Source organism: Anas acuta, chromosome 9, assembly GCF_963932015.1.
Source record: "Anas acuta chromosome 9, bAnaAcu1.1, whole genome shotgun sequence".
Lineage (NCBI taxonomy): Eukaryota > Metazoa > Chordata > Aves > Anseriformes > Anatidae > Anas > Anas acuta.
In genome coordinates, this window is record NC_088987.1 from 14,460,838 (window position 1) to 14,480,823 (window position 19,986).

At 49.8% G+C, this 19,986-nt stretch overlaps 1 protein-coding gene across 1 annotated transcript; it reads left to right on the forward strand.

Annotated features, from left to right (window-relative positions):
• The first annotated feature begins 1,775 nt into the window (after nt 1–1,775).
• On the forward strand, nt 1,776–19,023 carry STK25 (serine/threonine kinase 25). The gene is made up of 11 exons (XM_068692288.1): nt 1,776–2,045; nt 6,926–7,156; nt 8,667–8,723; nt 9,778–9,886; nt 10,949–11,106; nt 11,375–11,560; nt 11,730–11,875; nt 12,534–12,648; nt 12,939–13,010; nt 15,133–15,269; nt 16,843–19,023. The coding sequence occupies exons 1-11, from the start codon at nt 2,016–2,018 to the stop codon at nt 16,880–16,882; spliced, it is 1,281 nt and encodes a 426-aa protein (XP_068548389.1). The 5' UTR covers nt 1,776–2,015; the 3' UTR covers nt 16,883–19,023.
• Nucleotides 19,024–19,986: the final 963 nt, after the last annotated feature.

Genomic DNA, 19,986 nt, shown 5'->3' on the forward strand with positions numbered 1-19,986 from the left:
AAAACGTAAGTACATACTAGAAGCGACTGTACTGAAGTACATACATACAGCCCAGAAGCAGGTGTGCAAGTGTCAACATCATAGCTATAACCCAGGAAAATTATTGTGTTTTGAAAACTTTCTCCTGGGTGATCTAGAGATGAAAGCTTTAGATGTCATTCCAAAATAAGGAAAGGTATCTGGAGGAGAGGATACTCCCTGCAGTGACCCCCTCGTCCCCCACAAACGCTTGTGTTCTGCAGACAAGAACAGAGCAGGCTTCAGGGTCAGGGAGAGCTTGACTCAGGGACGGGGGCTGCAGTGTGGCTTGTTTCTAAATGGCTTTCAGAACTAGGGTGGATGTTTTGCTTCCATTTTTTATTTTTTTTTTCCATTTGCAGAAGACTTGTTTAAATACTTCTGTCACCGGCTTTTAACCTAGTTTCTCTTAATTCTGGATTTTTAACAGGAAGAACTAGAAATTGGAGAAGAAGAAAACCCAAACTGACCCAGCGTATCCCATTTAAAATAATACTTTTTAGAAAGCTATTTCTTCTCGACGATGAGAAAAGCCCCCAACAACACATACAGACAGGTAGCTTTCAGCCATATTGTCCCACAGAATACGGCCACACAACATGCACAGACAGCAAATACACACTCTTACACCCATACGCATTTGACATTTTTCTGCTCATAATTTTAAGCACTTGTAATCAGCTTGGGAAAAGGAATGAGTCCCCCAAAGGTGGTATGTGTTGTTGTTTTTTGTTGTTGTTTTGTTTTGTTTGTTTGTTTGTTTGTTTTCCTTATTCTTTTTCTTAAGGATTTATTCTACATTAAGCCAACAAAACAAGTTAATTGCTGTTCCATGTCACTGTTAGCTCATCACCATGCCACATGCCAGGCCAGGCTAAGGTCTGTGACCAGTGTTAGCATGACAGATTTTGGTGCATCTCCAGGCTTCACATATGATTTAACTTAAACACATTTTTGTGAGCATCCTGCCAGATGCCAGGCACCAGGCTGGTACCTGTCCAAACCCCACATCACCCAGGAGGGCGTTGGGCTGGATCAGGGATGTTTGTGAGACAACACTGCCACATTTTGTGGGGCTGGTCCCGATGGGATAAACTCAACAAATACTGGACTCTGACAGGCGAGACCTTTGTTGAAAACCTTTCAGTTAAGACACGGTGCATTTAAATTCCATGAAATTCTCTCATTACTGGGAGAAATCCCCTCATACTGGGAGAAATTCCGTCATACTGGGAGAAGTTCCCTCACACTGGGAGAAATGCCCTCATACTGGGAGAGGTTCCCTCATAATGGGAGAGGTTCCCTCATACTGGGAGAAATGCCCTCATACTGGGAGAAATCTCCTTATACTCGGAGAGGTTCCCTCATACTGGGAGAAATGCCCTTATACTGGGAGAACTCTCCTTATACTGGGGGAGGTTCCCTCATACTGGGAGAAATGCCCTCATACTGGGAGAAATTCCTTCATACTGGGAGCGATCCCCTCAAACTGGGAGCAATCCCCTCGTACTGGGAGCCCCCCGCGGGTGCTGCTGGGCCGTGTAGTCCCCACCTCCCCCCTCACCCACCCCTCCCACCCCCTGCGGACTCCCCGCCCCAGCATCCCTCGCGCGTCCCCTCTCCTCCTCCCGCTGCCCGCCGGGCTCTGTAGTCCCCAGCCCCTCCCCTCCGAGCGTGCTGCGCGGCGCGGCGAACTACAACCCCCATCACCCCCCGCGGCCCCGCCTCCCCCTCCCCGCGTCGCGCCTCAGCGCCGTGTTGTTGCGCTCCCGCCCCCGCCGCGGCCGAGCTCGGTGTCCCGGGGCGGCCCGGAGCTGTGAGGGGGGGCGGCGGCGGCGGCGGCAGGGCCCGGGATGGCTCCGCGCCGGCACCTCCAGCAGCGGCAGCAGCAGCACCGTCAGCCCTAGGGGCGGCGGGGGGGCCCGGGCGGGGGAGGGCCGGTGCCCGCGGGGCCTGTGAGGGGAGCGGCGCCGTGAGGGGAGCGGCGCCCCGCCGCCATGGCGCACCTCAGGGAGTTCGCCAGCCAGGTGAGGGGGGCCCGAGGGCTCTCAGGCCGCCGGGGGGTGCCCGGGCTCGGCCCAGGGGGGCTGGGGGAGGCCTCTTCTGGTTTAAAACCCCAATACCTTTGGGCTCGAGCGCTGTCTTTCACGTAAACTGCGTCCCCGAAGCGCTTATGGGATTAATTCAAATTAAATGCCTGAGGGAGGCACGGTGTGTGTGTGGGGGGGGGGGGGCTGAAGGGACACGGGGAGGTACCCTCTGGCTGGGGGCTGAGCTCTGTAGATGCTCAGTGGGTTGCTCCAAAGGTTTTTGTGCCCGGTGCTCAGTAACAAAGCTTATCAGAGTTGCGGGCGTCTGATCTCTGAGATGTGCACGTCAGGCACTGCCAGGTTTTGTCATACCATGGCTCTCTGTCTCATCCTGGGGTAGGACAGCAGTCTGCTGTCCATCCCTTGGGTCTCTTCAGGAATCCTTGGTGGGATCTCACCAAGGATTTAACCGAGGCTCGCTGGCAGAGCGGTAGGAATTGGCCTGGAGTTCCCTTAACCACATTGTAAGGGGCAGTGGGGAGGTGCTGTGAAAATCGCAAAGCTGTAGGGCTTGGATCGGGATGGCAGGGGCTCGAGGCGTGTTGGATTCCCTGTTCTGTTGCCCATGTGCTGAGTTACCTTAGGCACGTTCTGAAGCTGCTTTACCTCTGTGCCTCTGCTCTCCTGCCTGGGCTTATCAGGCGCTCTTTCTTTTCGCGGTTGCCCTTTGCTGTGTATACACAGCACAGCGGGCCTCTGGGCTTTGTTGGGAGCTCTTGTCTGCTGGGTGGTGTATTTGTATTACAGTGTTTAAAGCTTTGAGGCCAGCTGTGCTTCCAGTTCTGTTGTTCCTTTATGTGACCTTGAAAAAGCCTCTCAAGTTCTCTGGCCAGTGCTTTCCAACCCTGAGGCAAAAGAATGCTATCTGTGAAGCAAGCTGGCAGTCCCAGACAAAAGAGTATATTTGTGTTTCAAAGTGTTGGACAGGAATTCCCCTCTTGCTTATACTCCAGAAGTTCAGAACTGTCTCAGATTCAGCAGTTGAAAAGAGGTGTGCACCCATTTCGTACAGGGAAGCTTAAAACGTTTCCAGATCCAAACTTGACTTCCCCAAAGAGGTGGCAGTGCCTGCTGCAGATGTCTCTGGTACGTGGCATGCCATGAGTAGAAATGTTGGGTGGGAAGCCTGGAAGGAGAGGAGGCAACAAAGGAAAGGAGGTCAGAAGCTGAGGTTTGTTAAAACCAACTTCACCCTTCGTCTGTGTGTGGCAAAGGACAATGGTGTTTGCTTGTTTGGCTGGTTGGAAGGTATTTCTGTCAGAAGGAACATTAAATGCTGCTGTAGCTCCACATCAATCTCTGGAAGCTGCCAAACTCCCGGTGGGCTCCTGTTGTTAAAGTAAAGCAGCTCAGAGAGGGACTTGACAGCACCTTCCCTCTTACAGACTTCTCCCTTGTAGAACAGGGATTCTGGGCCTGTGCTGCCCCAGGCGGAGGAGCTCTGGCTTCCAGCAGGGTGCAGGCGCTGCGGGTGCAGGGCTGGCTGGCTCGTGATGCTGAACGCAGCTCTTCCAGGAGTCCCAGCTGGATGCAGCCTGGAGAGGAGACCCCGTGGGGGTTCCAACAGTATTTGCTTCTATTCCCAACGCATCTTTCCAGGTTGTAGCTGTGAAATGAGGGCAGATGTTTGTCCTTCTCCAGTCTCCTCTCGGAGCTTGGGGATATCCTGCCCGTCTCTGCAGCTGGAGGTGGCAGAGCTGCCAAACCCTGCATTACCCGCAGGTTGTCCTCATCCCTCTCCTGCTTGTTCTTTCCTCTTCCTGCGTGTACAACCAAGATACTGCTCTGGGTGTTCTCAAAACTCCTCCGTGCCTGTCTCTGAGCCATCTGTAGTGTCTGACTGCTCTCAACGGGGAGAAACAGCGTGAGACCTTTTGCTCTGGATCTGCTGTGTTACTGGCATTCAGGCAGGCAAAAGGGTGCGATGAGGCGCCCATTCCTCAAGCGCTGCGTGCGTCGCAGCAGGACGAGGAGCCGCAGTCAGTCAGCAAAGCTGACAGATGCTAAGGAGATTCTTTGGGTCACCTGTGACTGCTTATTGCAGATGTGAAGCATTTCATCTGGCTCCTGTTACTTTCTACTAAAGATCATTTTTTGGGGTGTCTTTGCAGCTGTTCAGCTCCAAAATTCAGATTTGCAGACAGGACAAAAGCGTGGCAGCTCAAACAGGAACTGCAATGGATGAGAGCTTCTGAGCAGGTGTCCTGCAGACTGGTGTAATTTCATCTGGCTCAGTTTGTGGTGGGAAGGCAGGATTGCCTCTGCCTCCTGCTACCTGGCCGTGCCTTCCATGGCATCTGTGATGGTAGTTCACAAGGTATTCTGCTGGGCAGACAGCAGTCTGCTGGAGTTGAGGCCTATTTTTCTATCTCTCATCCCACCGCCTCCTTATTTTCTTTCTCCCTGTTTAGAGAAAGTGAAAAAATTCATTAATGGACTCTGGTCTGCAGCAGGAGTCCAGGATACTGTGGCAGTGGCTGGAGTGGCTCTTTCCATCAGGTCACGCTCTTGCCTTGCCACCTGAGGTCTTTGAGGTGTTTCCAGGTCAGTTTTGAAGCACCAGGCACTGACAGGGTAACTGCAGTACCTACAGATTGACCCTGTTCCCCCCTCGTGTGATGGGCTGTGTCTCTTCTGTCCATCAGTCTCTTGGGCAGAGCTTTCTTGTGCTCGTCAGGTAGGGCTGTCTCCTTCACCGCCTCTGCCTGAACCTCCTTGTTCCTTGGAGGATGTGAGAAACCTGCATCTGGGTAGGGAAGCTTGTTGAGGAGGTTGCCCATGATTACAGAGCCTGCAGCACAAGGTGCTGGTTGCCCCAGGAGCCGGCTGCAGCAGCCAGTGCTCTTCTGCTTGATTTCCTGTTCCTGAAGAGTTTCTGTCCTCATTCTGTGATGTGCCATGCGAGGCTGAGAGGGGGAGCAGTGGCTTACACCTCATTGTTTCATTTTTTTCATGGAAAAATGATCTAGGGAGGAGGGGAGGAAGGTTTCCTTGCAGGATTCCTGGGGCTCTTGCAGAGCCGGGTGCTGCTAGGAGACGATCCTCGTTCTCTCCCTGATGTGTGGAGGGGCTGATGCGGTGAGTGGCATTTCTGTGGCTCTGTGGGAGGCTGCGAGGTAACATCTAGGCTGCCCTGCTGCCCCTTCCCATGAAGTCAGTGGAGAGCTGGAAACTGCTGCTGGATCTTTGGGAGCCTGGGTTAGCCAGGCTGTTCTCTCCTGCGCCGCAGCCATCGTTCTTGTGTGGTCTTCTGGCATTTCTCAAGCTCAGACCCTTTCCCCGTCCCCTCTGCAGTCCCCGTTACTCATCCCCAGCTCCTTCCATCCCTGCACATCCCCCCTGGTCTGTTTGTAGCACGCTTGTTCAATGCGCAGAGGGATCTTTGGTTATCCTGTTAGCCTCCTGTGTCTTGGACTGGAGCACCCGTGATCAGTGGTGATCCCGCTGAGCGAGCTGCCTGTGGAGCTGACCCCGCAGAGCAACATGCTGGGTTGGGGAGGGAAACCACCTGCCAGGACCGCCTGGCTTAATCATTAAGCAGCACCTAGGGCTGCTCGGCGGTGCCCTGCTGCTGAAGGCTGCCGGTGAGTGCAGGAATGCAGCTGTTTGCAGATAAAATCTCAGTGATAAAATCTCTGCTCGGCCCAAGGTCCTTGCAAGGGAGCGGTCCCTCCGGGTGATGTGTGCGAGGTGAGACGGAGAAGTGCTGGGTGTGGAGAACTTGCTCCAGCAGCTTGCCTGCTTCCTGCAAGTCAGGCCCAATTTTCCATGGCTTTTGCTTTAAAAAAATTATTTATTTTTTTAAACCTACTCACAAAGCAGAGCAGGACCTCCTGGTCTGCAGCTGGACAGAACGAAATCGAATCAGAAAATCATTCTTCCCCCTCTTATCCATGTTCCTCCCGTGAAGGAGTTAAACTTTGAAGCCCAGCTGCTTTTTCAGAGGCAGCACTTCTCTGAGGAGGCTGTTGGTAGCCTCCCAGTGGATGTGCTTATCTCATGAGGGAAATGCTCCTTGCTCTCGCATCTGGGGGTGCCAGTGAGAGCAGAGGAAGCTCAGAAAAGCAGGGCTGCAGGTGGGGTGTCTGTTCAGCTCCCTCATCTCCTCTGGGGTGGCCACGTGCCTGGGCTCCGTGCTGCTGGCCTTCCCGAGATGTCAGGCTCCGTCTGCAGATGTCTGAGGAGAGGCTGGGTGCTGCCTGACAGCAGAGCAGGCAGCTGATGGGATTTGATGTTTGTGTTCCCAGCACACGTTACCCTCCACGTGAGTAGGGTAGAAGTCTTCCAAATCGTTCAAACCTGCGAATGCAGGAAGGCAAACTGGCGAAATGTCTTCCTGAGCCCCCGCTGGCCTCTTCTTGGTGTCCATTTTCCCACCTCAGCCTTTCCATGGAGGCTGGCTCCGGCACACCTTGCCTGCCTTTTAGTCAAACACGGATGAGCGCTTGCTTGTGGAGCTGCTTTGGCACCAGTTTGGTGCCTGTGATTTTGCTGCAGACCAAACCAGTCCTGCCCCAGAAGGGCTGATGCTGTCTGTAAGGGTGCTTGCTGACCTTCTCCTTCCTGGCCTCTCTCCTCTTCCTCCCCCGACAGTCTGCAGGGGCAGAAAGCTCAGGTAAAAGCCGCCCTTGGTTCTCATCTCGGATATGGCCAGCAATAAATTCCAGCACGTGGAGACCATTTAGGGCACGGGGGTGAATTAAGGCAGGTGAATTGCATGGTGTGGGCAGGGAGATGTGATGACAAGGGGTCTGGGGGGGTATTCACGGTGCTCTGCCCTTCTCTCTGACTTCTCCCTTCCCTCCCTCCTGCTCTAGCACTCCAGGGTGGATCCCGAGGAGCTGTTCACCAAGCTGGAGCGCATCGGCAAAGGGTCGTTTGGTGAAGTGTACAAAGGGATCGACAACCGCACCAAGGAGGTGGTTGCTATCAAGATCATTGATCTGGAGGAGGCGGAGGATGAAATTGAGGACATTCAGCAGGAGATCACGGTGCTCAGCCAGTGTGACAGTCCCTACATCACCCGGTACTACGGCTCCTACCTGAAGGTAGGACAAAACCTTGGTGATTCTTTTGCCAGTAGTTTCGGAGCGGGTGCTGCAGCTGGTGGTGGGCAGGTGCCTGGTCCATAAGCATCAGCGTGGCTCTGCCCACTGCATTTATGTGGTTTTAACATGAGGCTGGGCTTTAAGGCGCTTGCAGGGCACGTGGAAATGAGGTTCCTCACAAAGAGCAAACTTTGTGCTGCAGAGCTGGGTCCATCCCTGGTTTGACCATTCTGGAAAGGGAATTAGTGGAGTGCTTTTTGGAAATACCATGGTTTTAAGGTTGTACTGCTGAGGGCTTTATATTTCTAGAAGGATCCAGGCTGTCTCTGGAAAGAAGAAGAGCTTGAAACTGTGCATCACGATCTTGTGATCGTGTGATTCTTCTTCCCAACCCCCTGCCCTCCCAGACAACACAGCGCCAGTTACTTTTGGGTACATAGCGTGTAGAAATCCTTGCCAGGAAGGGGAGTGCGCTCCTCTGAGGGGAATGCCTGTTTCTCTGCTTTCCAGTGGGAGCTTAGAGCACTCCCTCCAGTAGCACACAGCTTCCTCACTATGAAATGCTGCTGCCCAAAACCCAAACTGCCCTCTGGGCAGTGCTGCCCATGTTTCCACTGCCCCAAAAAGGCTGCCAGAGCACTGGATATTGTGGATGGCTCAAAACCACTAAGCCAGCTGGACTTACACTGCAAACTAGCCTGCTGGCAGGTACAGGGCAGCACTTAAAAATTAAGTCATCGAGGACTGCAGCTGTCTTGCAGCAGTCCTGGCCTTGCAGGGAGTAGTGTATTGAGGGGCTGCAGAAGAGATGAAATGAGCAGGATCTGAGTCCTTGAAGGAGTGGTGAAGCAATAATAAGATATTGTTCCCATTGAAAACAGGGTCAGGAGTCCCTAATGGAAGCTTGTAGTGATCATCAAAGTGGCCTCTGCGTGCCAGCTGCTGGAAGTGTGTGTGACACTGTGTCTGTAGCAAAGCAGCTCTTCACCTCTTTGTCCCTTGATAATTCCTGACGTATTTCTCAAGGGTGATAATGCGTTTTCTCAGCCTTCTGCCAAAAACACCAAGAAAGCTGTGATTTCGTGGGCCTGCTGCTTATCTCCTACCAGGATCTGGTGAACCTCGGTCTGGAAATTTCTCCTCTGGGGAGGAAAAGAGCATCTTGCTGACTGTACCCTTGCAATCCCTTTAATGACATCAAAGGCTGCAAGGCTCTTGTCATTGGCAAGATGTGCTTGATCTTTAGGGTGCTGTTGAATGGCTCCAGCCTGACAATATGCATATTGCTATGGGCTGTTTAGTCTGGTGTCTGTGGTGGCACAAAACTTCAGATAGAGTTGAGGACTAAGAGAAAGAAATGTCAAGGGCGGGAGCAGCTCCACTGCTGTCTCTGAGAGCTGTGGTGTTCAGCGTCTCTTGGACTATGTATGGGGGCTGTTCGTGTGTCTCGCTGCCTCGGGTGTTGTACTTGTCTGCCTGCTCTTATTACCGTCTTTGTTCTTGCTTGCAGGGCACTAAGCTGTGGATAATAATGGAGTACCTGGGAGGAGGTTCAGCCCTGGATTTGGTAAGTATCTGGTAAGCTGTGGATCCCCAGAAATGTTTGCTGGAGCCTTGGTTTGTGAAATGTCCTCAAGCCACGTGCTCACTTGCCACATGACATCTTTTTGACGGCCCTGTGCCTGCAGGGTGGGCAGGGCAGGGCAGGGGAAATGCTTGTACTTGGACAGCTGAGCTCCATGCAGTTCTCCAGGGTGCTCTGCTGTTTCACAGTGGAAAAAGCCACTGAAATGAAATTTGACAGCAGCAAGTTGGTTTTGAGCAACACACCTAGAGCTCACCCAACCAAAGTTATATGCCTGGAAAGAGCTTTGGGGATTGTTTAGTGCTTGCGTGGCATCAAGGTCAGAAGGAATCTGGTCTGCGATCAGGATTTCCAGGTGTTAAACAATACAAATGTCTAACAAGCTGCCCCGGATTTTATGGGAGTATAAATGCAGAGTAAATACATGAAAAAAGTTCTTCTGTGCCGTATTCTATAACAGGATTTTGCTTTTCTCCTTGGGACTAGAAAGCCTGTTTTTCCAGAGCAGTAGCTAAGGTCATATAGTGAAAACTGCTGAGCCTGCGCTGATTTGGAGGAAGGGTGCAGTTAGGGGGACCTGTAATCAACAGGAGGCAGGACTAGTTTAGAGGAGAACTCATTAAAAGGAGGAAAGCTTTGGTACAGTACCCTATTCCCCCACAGCCAGAGGGGAAAAGTTCTCCCTGGTCTGTTGCAATGGCTGAAATTCAGCCCTTGCATGCTAGCAAAGTATGATTTGGAGAAATTGTGAAGATGTTCTGTTCATCAGTGTATTTCCAAGTCAGAGCAAGACACAAGTGTCCTGCTGTTGTCTGGGAAGCCTTTAGCAGACTGACAGAAAGTCCTCCAAGGATTCTCCATTTAGTGTGGCAGCGCAACATCCAACGTTCTGCTTGCAGTGTGTGTACCAGGCTGTGCAGTAGGTGCTTCCCACTGAATATGACCTGCTTGGCAAAAGGTTTCCAGGTAACAAACGGAGAGGCTTGTGATTCTAAGGTATCGCTCACCCCGAAATCATCTTCCTGCCCTTTTTCAGCTAAAACCAGGGCCCTTGGAGGAGACTTACATAGCTACTATCCTGAGGGAAATTCTAAAGGGCTTGGATTATCTACACTCTGAGAGGAAGATCCACAGGGACATCAAAGGTAAGAGGAATTTCCTTTACAAGAAGGAGAGCTGTGATCTCCACTAAGACAGATCCCAAAGTGTTACACGGAACTAATTGGAGAGGTTTCAAAGACTGTCTCCTGGTACTGCTTTCTCCATTGGGTTGCTTGTTTCTGAATCTGGTGTTTGTCACTTCATTGCAACTCATGTTTTTTGCCTTTAAGGTGTAGAGTAGCAGTAAGGGTCTGTAGGTCTTTGGCATTTGCAGTTTGGGCAGGCAGGGGGACTTCAGCAAAGGTATCAGTGAATGGTGTGCTCAAATATCAGCTGGCTTCCAGTTACACCTTTATTGCTGGACCCCATGGCACATGTTTGCTGGTCATCATGTAGTGAACTGCCCTTACGCAGGGTCCAAAGCCCTAGAAAATCAGGGTAGCCTGCGTCGTCTTACCCTGCTACTGATTTTCCTAGGTACTGGCTCTGTGCAGCGCACCCGAGGAGCAGTCTTGCGCTGAGCACAGGGCACCAAAGGAAAGCAGGAGGGCAGGACAGTGCTGTGTAGGTGGTGGCCAGAGCTGGATGCTAAGTGCTCCGACCCTTTGCTGAGGGCGTGTGAACAAACAGAGAAACTTCGTGCCATCTCAGCCACGAGATGTGTAGGAAACCTGAGCTGTGTGGCTCTCTTTTACCAAGTGGGAAGCAGTATGAGGCCAGGACGAGTGAGCTGCTTTGAAGGATCTGCAGTTTAACTTGTGCTGAATGTTGCTCTGAAAAAAACCATCAAGACCATTTGAGGTATCTCAGGCCAAACTGCCTCCTGTTGACAGGAATCGCATCTAGTTATTGTGTGGCCCTTCATATCTACTCCTTGCTACTGCCCCAGAAATATTCCCCTTCTGATCCACCCAAATCTACAAATTTGTTCTGTGTTACCCAGCAAAGGTCAGAACATGGGAATGAATCTGATACTGGAAATCCAAACTGAGGGTTTTCATGGGGCAAACGGGGATGTTATGGGAGGGCCCTTCTCAGTGCTCAGTTCTGTGTGGGTTGCAGATCATTCACAAACCATTGGACTTACTGCTTGTTTGTGTGAACAGCTGCCAACGTGCTGCTTTCGGAACAAGGAGATGTGAAACTGGCTGACTTCGGGGTGGCCGGACAGCTGACAGATACACAGATCAAGAGGAACACCTTTGTTGGGACTCCGTTCTGGATGGCACCAGAGGTCATCAAACAGTCTGCTTATGACTTCAAGGTGAGCTGGGAGCAAGAGAACAGTTGCTGCTTGGTACTGCTCTGTGTAGTGCTAGGGTTAATGCAGGGACTGGAAGTGCTGCTTGTAGCAAGAACAATGCTTTCCTGCTGTGGTTCGGGATCTGTTGCAGAAATTTGTCTGTTAAACATGAAGCATCCTGTCTGATTTTATGTTATGAGCCCTTCAGCTGTGTCAAAGCTGCATGCTTCCATGTTGTAGAATTGCTCCTTGCCCTCTTTTGCAGTCACTGTTCTTGCTCCTCTCTCAGGCAGACATCTGGTCCCTTGGAATTACAGCCATTGAACTAGCAAAGGGAGAGCCTCCGAATTCTGACCTGCATCCTATGAGGGTTCTCTTCCTGATCCCCAAAAATAACCCTCCAACACTCGAGGGTCACCACAGCAAGCCCTTCAAGGAGTTTGTGGAAGCCTGCCTCAATAAGGATCCTAGATTTGTGAGTATTGCTGTCCACCTCAGAACCTGGGTAGAGTATTTTAGAGGCAACGCGTCCTCTCTGCTGGAGAAAAAGAAGTTCTGAGCTTGCAGAGTGGACAGGGAAGCCTGGCGAGTAGTGGAGTGTACAGACACTGTTAGATGCAGATTGTTTTTCTTATTTGCTCCAGAGGCCAACAGCTAAAGAGTTGCTAAAGCACAAATTCATCACACGCTACACGAAGAAAACCTCATTCCTAATGGAGCTGATCGATCGGTTCAAGCGCTGGAAGTCAGAGGGCCACGGAGAAGATTCGAGTTCTGGTGATTCTGACATGTACGTGTGAATTCCCTGCAGAGGGTTGTCCCCTGCTAGACTGTGTGTGCTGGGGCAGCCTACTGCAAGCAGCTTGGGTCCTTTTCCCAACCTGGGGTGGAGATCATTTGTAGCTTGGGGAGGCCTGAGAGCTGCTGCTTATGGGAGGAGGTGGCTGCTGCCTGAAGGAACAGGCTTTTAGCTCCTCTTCAGTGGGACCCAGTTGTCTGTACTCCTCTTAGTCTTACACTCCCTTTGAGTATAAGAAAACGTAAGTATTAAGAAGAAACATCTGTGTGTAACTGGTAAAACAAGGCTCTTGTTGCCTGTATGTTATGCACCTTCAGTTAAAAAAAAAAAAAAGCCTCTCAAGGAGTTACAGGCTTTATAACTGTGGCAACAGGTGGGATATGTGGTTTTGTGTATTCATGTAGGTGAATTCATGAGGTGGTTGTAGTGATTTGGAAACATATTGGCACAGGTCTGTGATGCTGTATGTGGGCTGTAGAGACTGACGCGGTTTCTCTTTAGGATTTTCTCTGGGGTAGGGAAATGCTTGAAGCCCTGTGGTGATGCAATGATCAGGTGAGGGAGAGCTTGTGCCTGTGGGAATGCATGGGTAAAACAGCGCGTGTATGGAGCTGAGGCTTTGTCTTGACCTTCCCCTTTGTGTTTGCAGTGATGGAGACACGGAGGATGGAGACCAGGGTCCAATCTGGACATTCCCACCAACTATTCGTCCCAACTCCTTGAGCAAGCTGCACAAAGGAATGGCTCTGCATGGTTCCCAGAAGGTCTGTTTGCCGTCTGTTCCTTCAGAAGTGGGCTGAACTAAAACAAGCTCTGAGGGTCTTGGGGAAACTGCCAGTGACTCACGTTCTAAAACTTACTGTTGTCTGCTATCAAGGGCTAGTGCTCCAGAGCTGCATCATCCACATCCTTGGGGTAATGCAAGCTGTAGTTTTCCTGAGACCTGATAAAGGGGCTGCTGTTGAGGTGCTAAGAAATTATCAAAGGCTTAGTGGTTTGCGTGCCCTGGAAACTGTGGCCTGTGCTTGAAAATTCTTTTCATGTTGCTTTCTAGCCTACTGAGCCCATCAAGAGGCAGCCACGGTCACAGTGTCTCTCCACGCTTGTTCACCCAGTCTTTGGGGAGGTGAGTACGAGACTTTGCTGTCTGTGGTGGCTGGAGATGAAGAGATACCTGCCGTGGATATGTGAACATGAAGGGTTTGGAGAAGGAAAGTGGGGTGAGGTAGCCCGTTCCTGAACCCCACTATCATACAGTCACAACTATTGCTAGCATGCCAAGACCAAGGTGGTACCTGCTGTATGGCGTCTGGAAGGTGGACAAAGAAAAGGGGTTTGGCAAGTCCACCCTGTTCCCATTCCTTGCTTTGTGGATGTGGAGTTGAACTAAAAGCTACAATTATTGACAGGATAGTTTCAGTAATTGTCTTTCCAAGTGGCTGGTGTTTTAAGGGAACAAAAGCAGAAAATGATTATCGGGGTGGCTACAGGCTGCAGCTGCTGCTCCCAGCAGGACAGTAGGACATGAGGGTCTGCTTAGAAAGAAAGAACTTAAACAGACACCATGTGCCAGGGCCCTCTGTGTCTTTTCTTGAGGTTCTGGTGACAGAAACCCTTTCTGTCATCATAATGACTTGCTCTTTTCTGTATCCTGATGCTGCTCCAGGGTGGCCCAGCACAGGGCTGAGCTTTTTTTCAAGGATGGTCTCTGGACTTGAACTTTCTTCTCAAGTCTAGTGCTGTGTGGAAAGAGGGTTTTGCAGGGCAAACAAGCAGAGTCTGATCTGAAAATCAGGCATTTGGTACTCTTGAGACAGCACTGCTTAGGAAACTGAGAATGTTGCTCACTGGCCTCTTCTGTAGTCTGCTGGGCTTGACTTTCAGAGGCAGAAAGCCTAGGTGTCATAGGCCTAGATCTGTGTGGTAAAAAGGGGTACTTCTGGTTTCTGGTGCAGGCAGTTTGATCATACAGCATAGTCGCTGACTGCTTCTCAGTCCTTTCTGTTTAGGAGCCTTTTGGGGTGGGGAGCACTTGGAGCTATGAGCTCTTCTAACCAGTGAGAGCGTTTTTGTGCTTCTCCTCACCAACCTTGCTGTGCCAGTTCCCTGTGGGAGGTGACTTCTGGGCCTCTCCTTCCTGCTGCTTTGACTCCCTTGCCCCGGGTTCTGGGGCTCAGCTGAGGCTGTGTCCCTGAGCAGCGCCCTGATGGTGAGGCAGCAGCTCCTGGCTGCAGCCCTTTGTTTCTGCTGGGGGACTTGGGGCACGGGGCTGGCTCCAGCTGGGGGTTAGCATTCATCTCTTCTCCTGGGGCCAGAAAGCAGGACAAGGTGAGCTCTAACAATGAGAGGCTGATCCTTAAAGTGCAGGCAAAGAATTGTGACGCTTATGGAAAGCTCCTTATCGGCACAGCCTAATTGAACCGGGCAGTGGTTAACTGGCAGACACTTCTCGTTCAGCAGAAGGTTTTGATTGTTGGTCAGGCCACTGCATAATGGTGCACGCTGGGAAGGGGCATGAGTTGCTAAGGTGGGGATGTGTAGAAAATAGGACTATGGGTTTTCCAGAGACACACTCCTTCAAGCTCAACATCACGATTTCTGTAATGATGGAGGTTTAGCTATTTCAAATTGTAATGATGAAGATTTAGCAGCTTCAGGTTAACAAAAGGAATCATGTGCAAGCAGACCTGCTACTGCTGAGGCCCCCTGAGAGCATGCTAAAAATGGTAAATGCAAACAGGCTTTTCACTTAGGTCATACACTGCACACAGAGGTCTTGGTGTGTGGGCTTTGTTCCCTTGGGACAGCTCTCTCTTGGTGAGGAGTAATCCTGGCCTTAGGGTATTTTCTGCCTTTCCTTTCTGGAAGCCTTTACATGAGTCTGGGTGCTAAGCTGTCCTTAGCAGCGAAGGTGACCATACTGGTTCAGATATGGCTGGAGTTCTTTGCTGTGTTGCTACTCTTGTGGTTTTGGGGCTGTTGATCCATTGCTAATATTGCTTAGGATGTTTAGCAGTACATCAGAGCCTGCTTTATAAGGACTTCAATTGCTATTAGTACCTGGAGGAAAGCCTGAATTCCAGATATCAGCCTTCTATCTTATAGATTGCAAAAAGACTTTTTTTTTTTTTTTTTTCTCTGAGCAATGTGGGTGTACTCCTGCACCCTTGTGGAATCATCCTAAAGGGGAAAGGGACTTAATGTCTGCACTGCCTGACAAGCTAACATGCTATTCCTGGCTTTTGCAGCTTAAAGATAAGCACAAGCAGACTGGAGGCAATGTGGGAGCTATGGAGGAGCTGGAGAACGCCTTTAGCTTGGCTGAGGAGTCCTGCCCAGGCATCTCTGACAAACTGATAGCACACATGGTGGAGCGGGTACAAAGGTGAGTGCCCTTGAGAGTGCAAGCTGAGTGGAGCTGGAGTGAACTGCACCACGGTCATACCCTGTAGCTAATACCCTGTAACTATGTTCAAATTTGCTACTGAGCAGTCAGGGCACCTAAGATGTGAATACTGGTGACAGTTGACCCAATAGCCAGTGTCACTTCTTGTAAGTGTTGTCCATTTAATGGAAGCAGTTCTTCCTGCCTCGAGTCCTTTCTCACATTGAACAAGTTCCTGTGGTGTAGGTGAAAGCAGCAGAGCACAGCAAGATGCTGCTGCTCACCTTCATCCTTCATGTGACATCGTGGTGGCCCTGTTACCCGTGTGGTGAGGACAGTGCAAAATGTCATCAGGATCATTTGTGGAATAGAGAAATCTGATTCACTGTAGGGCATGTGCTTTATTGCACTACTTGTAGTCGGTTGTTTTGCTTGCTCACTTTCACGTATCAGGAATCTTTATTCCTATTGAAGGGAATTAGTTATTAAGCCAGTGAAGGAGTATAGTCCAGTAGAATTAAGCTCTGTGCTGCTCGATAGGTGCTGTGCCAAACTTGCCCCTACTACTGGCACCATGTTCAGTCACATCTCTGTAGTGCAGGCAATACTGTCAGGTCCTGCTCCCAGCTTTATTAGGCTTTATTTAGCATTAATGTGGCTTTTCCCCCTCTCACAGTAGGCCATCAGAAAATTTCCCTCTTTCCTGACTAACCAAGGAACTTTACTTCTAGCTTACTAACCAGTGAGGGGCCAAACGTTAAGTATCTTGCTGTTTGCATGGCCAAAGGAGCCACTCTGTGCTCTGGATGGTAATGGAAATCCAATCAGTGTATCCTTGAATTTGGGCTTTCTAAGCTTTTATTTCTGGTGGCTTTAAGCTGGCTTAGTTGCTGCCTTGTAGCTGAGGTGGCAATTAGGCTGTCAAGTGCAAAAAAAAACCCACACCATTAGATACTAAGGACTGGAAACGCTGACCATCCCTGAGGCTTTCTGTTACTAAGTCATTAAAGCTTTCAAGCAAATCTGCTGTGGGTTTGCTCATCCCTCAGAGCAGGAAAGAGAGCTCTCCTCTCTGTTGTTAGTAGAGGTCACAGAATGGATGTGTCGTGCTGCTGCTTGTAAAGGTTTTGGCCCCTGGCTGAGCAGGGGATGCTGAGATGTGCCTTGGGTGACTGCAGATGAGATGCTCCGTGTCTCTGACTCGTAGCAGCCTAGCAATGGCAGTGCAGGATGGGGCAGAGGCATTAGGTCGGTGCTTTTTTGGAGGTTTGTAAAATCTCAGAGCTACTTGTTTGCTTCTTGCTGTAAAACAGCAATGCTCCAAATTTCTTGTTAGCCTCGATTTAAATCTTAAGGGCATGTGGGGAAAAAAAAAAAGCACCTTCTTGGCTGTTTTGTTAAATTGTTGTGTTTTCCTTTCAAGCCTTACAGCTTTATCTAGATAGAAAAAACTAGATTTGTCTCTCAGTCCCCAGAGAGAGGGCGGTCAGGACAGTGCATATGAGCAGCCTTCAGGTGCGGGTTTTCCCTGGGCAGCAGTGACCTGCTCCCCCTCTTCTGTTCTTCCTCGCAGGTTTTCACACAGTCGGAACCACCTGACCTCTGCCCGCTGACACAGACATTCCCTGCTGCTGTTTTAAGGGGGGGAAGGATTTTTTCCAGCTTCATAAGAACTACATCTCTAATCCAGACCACCATCTGCTGTTGGATGTAACATTGTGTTACGGACTCCAGGACATTTCAGAGCCTTCATATTACACGTGTTTCCATGATAACCCAGGGTGGGGTTCGCAATGCAAGTACAATTTAGACCTTTTGCAGAGCCCATGATGGGTGGTCTAATTGTTTTTACGATGTAATCAATGCAGTTTTTAATTGTTTCCCTATGGATGTATCCATGTTGGCTTGGTTTGATTCACAGCTTGTTACTGATAAATGGCGCCTGCTGGAAGAAGGGGAGATTGTCTTCCCTTCAGTTATGTTTCAAAGTGCGATGGGTTTAGCCTCCAGCCCTTCCTAAAGAAGTGTTTGTGAGCAGTTATGTGTGAATGCAGGTATGTTTGCAAGCTCTAGATGCACTACAGCCTCTGGGAAAGTTAGAACAGCTCTCCAGTTGTTCTGGAGGATTGTTTCAACTCCTTCGTACACTAGTAAAGAGAAGCTTTTAAATTACAGCAGCAGACAGGAAAAAATGTGTAGGTTGCTGCTGCTCTTTCCTAGCTTATTTCACAAGAGGATGGGTTTGACTGCTGCTGTTTTGTCTTTGGGACATCGTTTTGTATTAAGCCTTGGTTTGTCTAATTCAGGCAACAGCAGAACTCGCCTTGGGTCTCTAGTGGCTGGGCAAAACGGTTACATTTGGTTTGGGAGCTGCTGGAGTTCCCTTCCTTGGTGCTTTCTGCAGCTGAAGGGATCAGATACTCAGCTTTTGGCAGTCCTCACCTTTAAGCTCAGTGAACACCTACTGCATGTGCTCAAATGTTGCAGAAGGATTAAAAAGGGAGTGGAGGGGAACACGACAGCCAGAGATCAGTACTGCCAGGGCTCCAGCTCTTCGAGAGGCAGTACTACACTATGTAGCAGTGCATGAGGCAAGACTCCAATTGGAGGGCTAGCAGCAATGGTGTCTGTATGCCGTGGTTGGGAGCTTGCAAAAAAAAAAAAAAAAAAAAAAAACCTCTAGGCCTCTCTCCTCCTCTTGTCACTTTACTGCTCTTCCTTCAGCCGGGGATGTAATCCTGCTGAAGCCAGGGCTCTGCTCCAGTGTGGTGGTGTTTGCTAGCAGAGGGATGAAAGCATCTGTGGCCCTAGTGCCTGCTTAGAGGTATTCTGGTAGAGCCATTTCAAGTAGCTTTGCTTTCTGTATAGTACTAGTTTATAAAACAAGTTTTTAATTCAAATTGATACCATCTATACTTTCAAGGTCTAGAAGGAGACTTAGGATAATAACTTCTGATAGCTGGTTGCTTAGCAATCTGCTCTCTAATTGTAAAGGTATTCCCATAAAGTCAGCAGGACCTGAGACATGCAGATCTTTCTGTCTGAGTGTTTGTGTGTGAATGATGTGGCTCACCCCAAAGCCACTGAGAACAACAGCTGCAGCTGTTCAGCATTATTTTTTTTACAGACAGATAGGCCACATGGTTAGCAGTAAGGCTTGGGTTTTGGTACTTTGATTCAGACCTGCGGATTGTAAGTGCTGGGCTAAAAGTAGCTCAAAAGGAGCATACATTCCCTCATCCCTGTGTGCTGCATTCACTTTAGCTTATGCCTGTCCTTTGCTGTTGCTCTCTGATGGGTAAATACAGGCTTGGCAAACACTATGCTCTCGTCTGGCAGAGAGAAGGTGCTGCTGGTTCATCTTGCTGGACAGCTGCTGCAGAGTGGTGTTTCACTGTGAGGTGAGCAGTCTTGGAACCTGTATTTATGAAGAACAGAACAAACCCATTTCTTTCCCTCTGGAGGAGGAGGAGAAGTTGTTAATGTACAGAAACAAAACTTACTGAGGTGGAAGGCAGAGGCTGCAGCCTAGCAGAAAGGGCTCCTGCTGCTTTTAAAGTTGCTGTTCATGACAGTAGCAAATTGTGTCAGTAAGGTACCTTGTATTATTACTCACATGCACTGCAGTGTAATGAGTAATTTTTTTAAAGGAAACAATCCCCACAAACTTTGTCCAGTATTCAAAGCAACAATGGTTTTAGTTTTTAAAAACGTTGAAAGGGATCTGCCACTTTCAATAAAGTAATGAAACGAAGGAAGTTGGTGTAACTTTGTTTCTTACTAGGTTAAAAAGTATTCAAGCTGTGCTTTCTTTGTATTGTGTGGTCTTCCCCTACAGCATCCAGCCATGTGTACTACCACCAGTGACTGGAGGATCAGGTGATGGTAGGTGTTCAGTCTCTGGATTAGCCATGCAAGTACCTACGAGTTATGTACTAACACCTTCAGGGTGTATCCTTCTGCTATGTTCTTTGGTTCTTCTTATACGATTCGGAAACAGCTTTTGACGTTTATGAGATGGAAAAACAAGTTAGGGTGAAGAGATTACTGGAGCATGCAAAAAATGCCTCCAAGCTGCTTGCTTAGGGTGAGGCTGGCTAGTTACCATTCATGCAGTGTCTGGTAACATAGGGTACACCTCACAGTTTAATTTTTAAAGGGTTGTGCTAGAGAAATGGACTGCTGGTTTATGGACATAATTTAAAAAAAAAGTCTATCCAATTTTCAGCAGGTAAGCTGTCAGTGCAGGTACAAATACGAGGGTATTTCACCCCAGGCAGAAAACACTGCGCTCCCCTTTTCTCACCCTGCTCTCAGAAACGTGCATTTTTCCACCTTTCCTCTCTTCTGGCAGTTAGCCATGTATAACGTCATGCTATACATGCCAGAGCACGTGAACCCAACAATGCTGCCTTCTGGCAAGCATAGCTTGCTTTTGGGGACCCCAGGGCCTCTCTGAGCCTGCTGCTACACAGCTGCTTTGGTTCCAATCACAGCCTTGAGGCGCTCCCCCTCAGCTGGTGCCACTGAACCACGACAGAGGTGAGCACTTCTGTGCCTGGGGGTCAGTGCTGTCCTGCTGCTGCTGCTGGCTCACAGCTGCTGCTGGCGGAGCTCAGAACCATAGTCCTGGCAGCCTAGTGAGGAGCTCAACCCTGGTACCAATATTTTGAAGCCTGGTGCTAGAAAAGGCTACAGAATAAACTGCCCCTAGCGG

Bases quoted from the DNA above. Each gene is read 5' to 3' on its own strand.
- STK25 (XM_068692288.1), top strand. From the start codon at position 2,016: ATGGCGCACCTCAGGGAGTTCGCCAGCCAG. The intron at 8,724-9,777 runs GTAAGTATCTGG...GCCCTTTTTCAG, and splicing joins GAGGTTCAGCCCTGGATTTG to CTAAAACCAGGGCCCTTGGA. The intron at 13,011-15,132 runs GTGAGTACGAGA...TGGCTTTTGCAG, and splicing joins TTCACCCAGTCTTTGGGGAG to CTTAAAGATAAGCACAAGCA.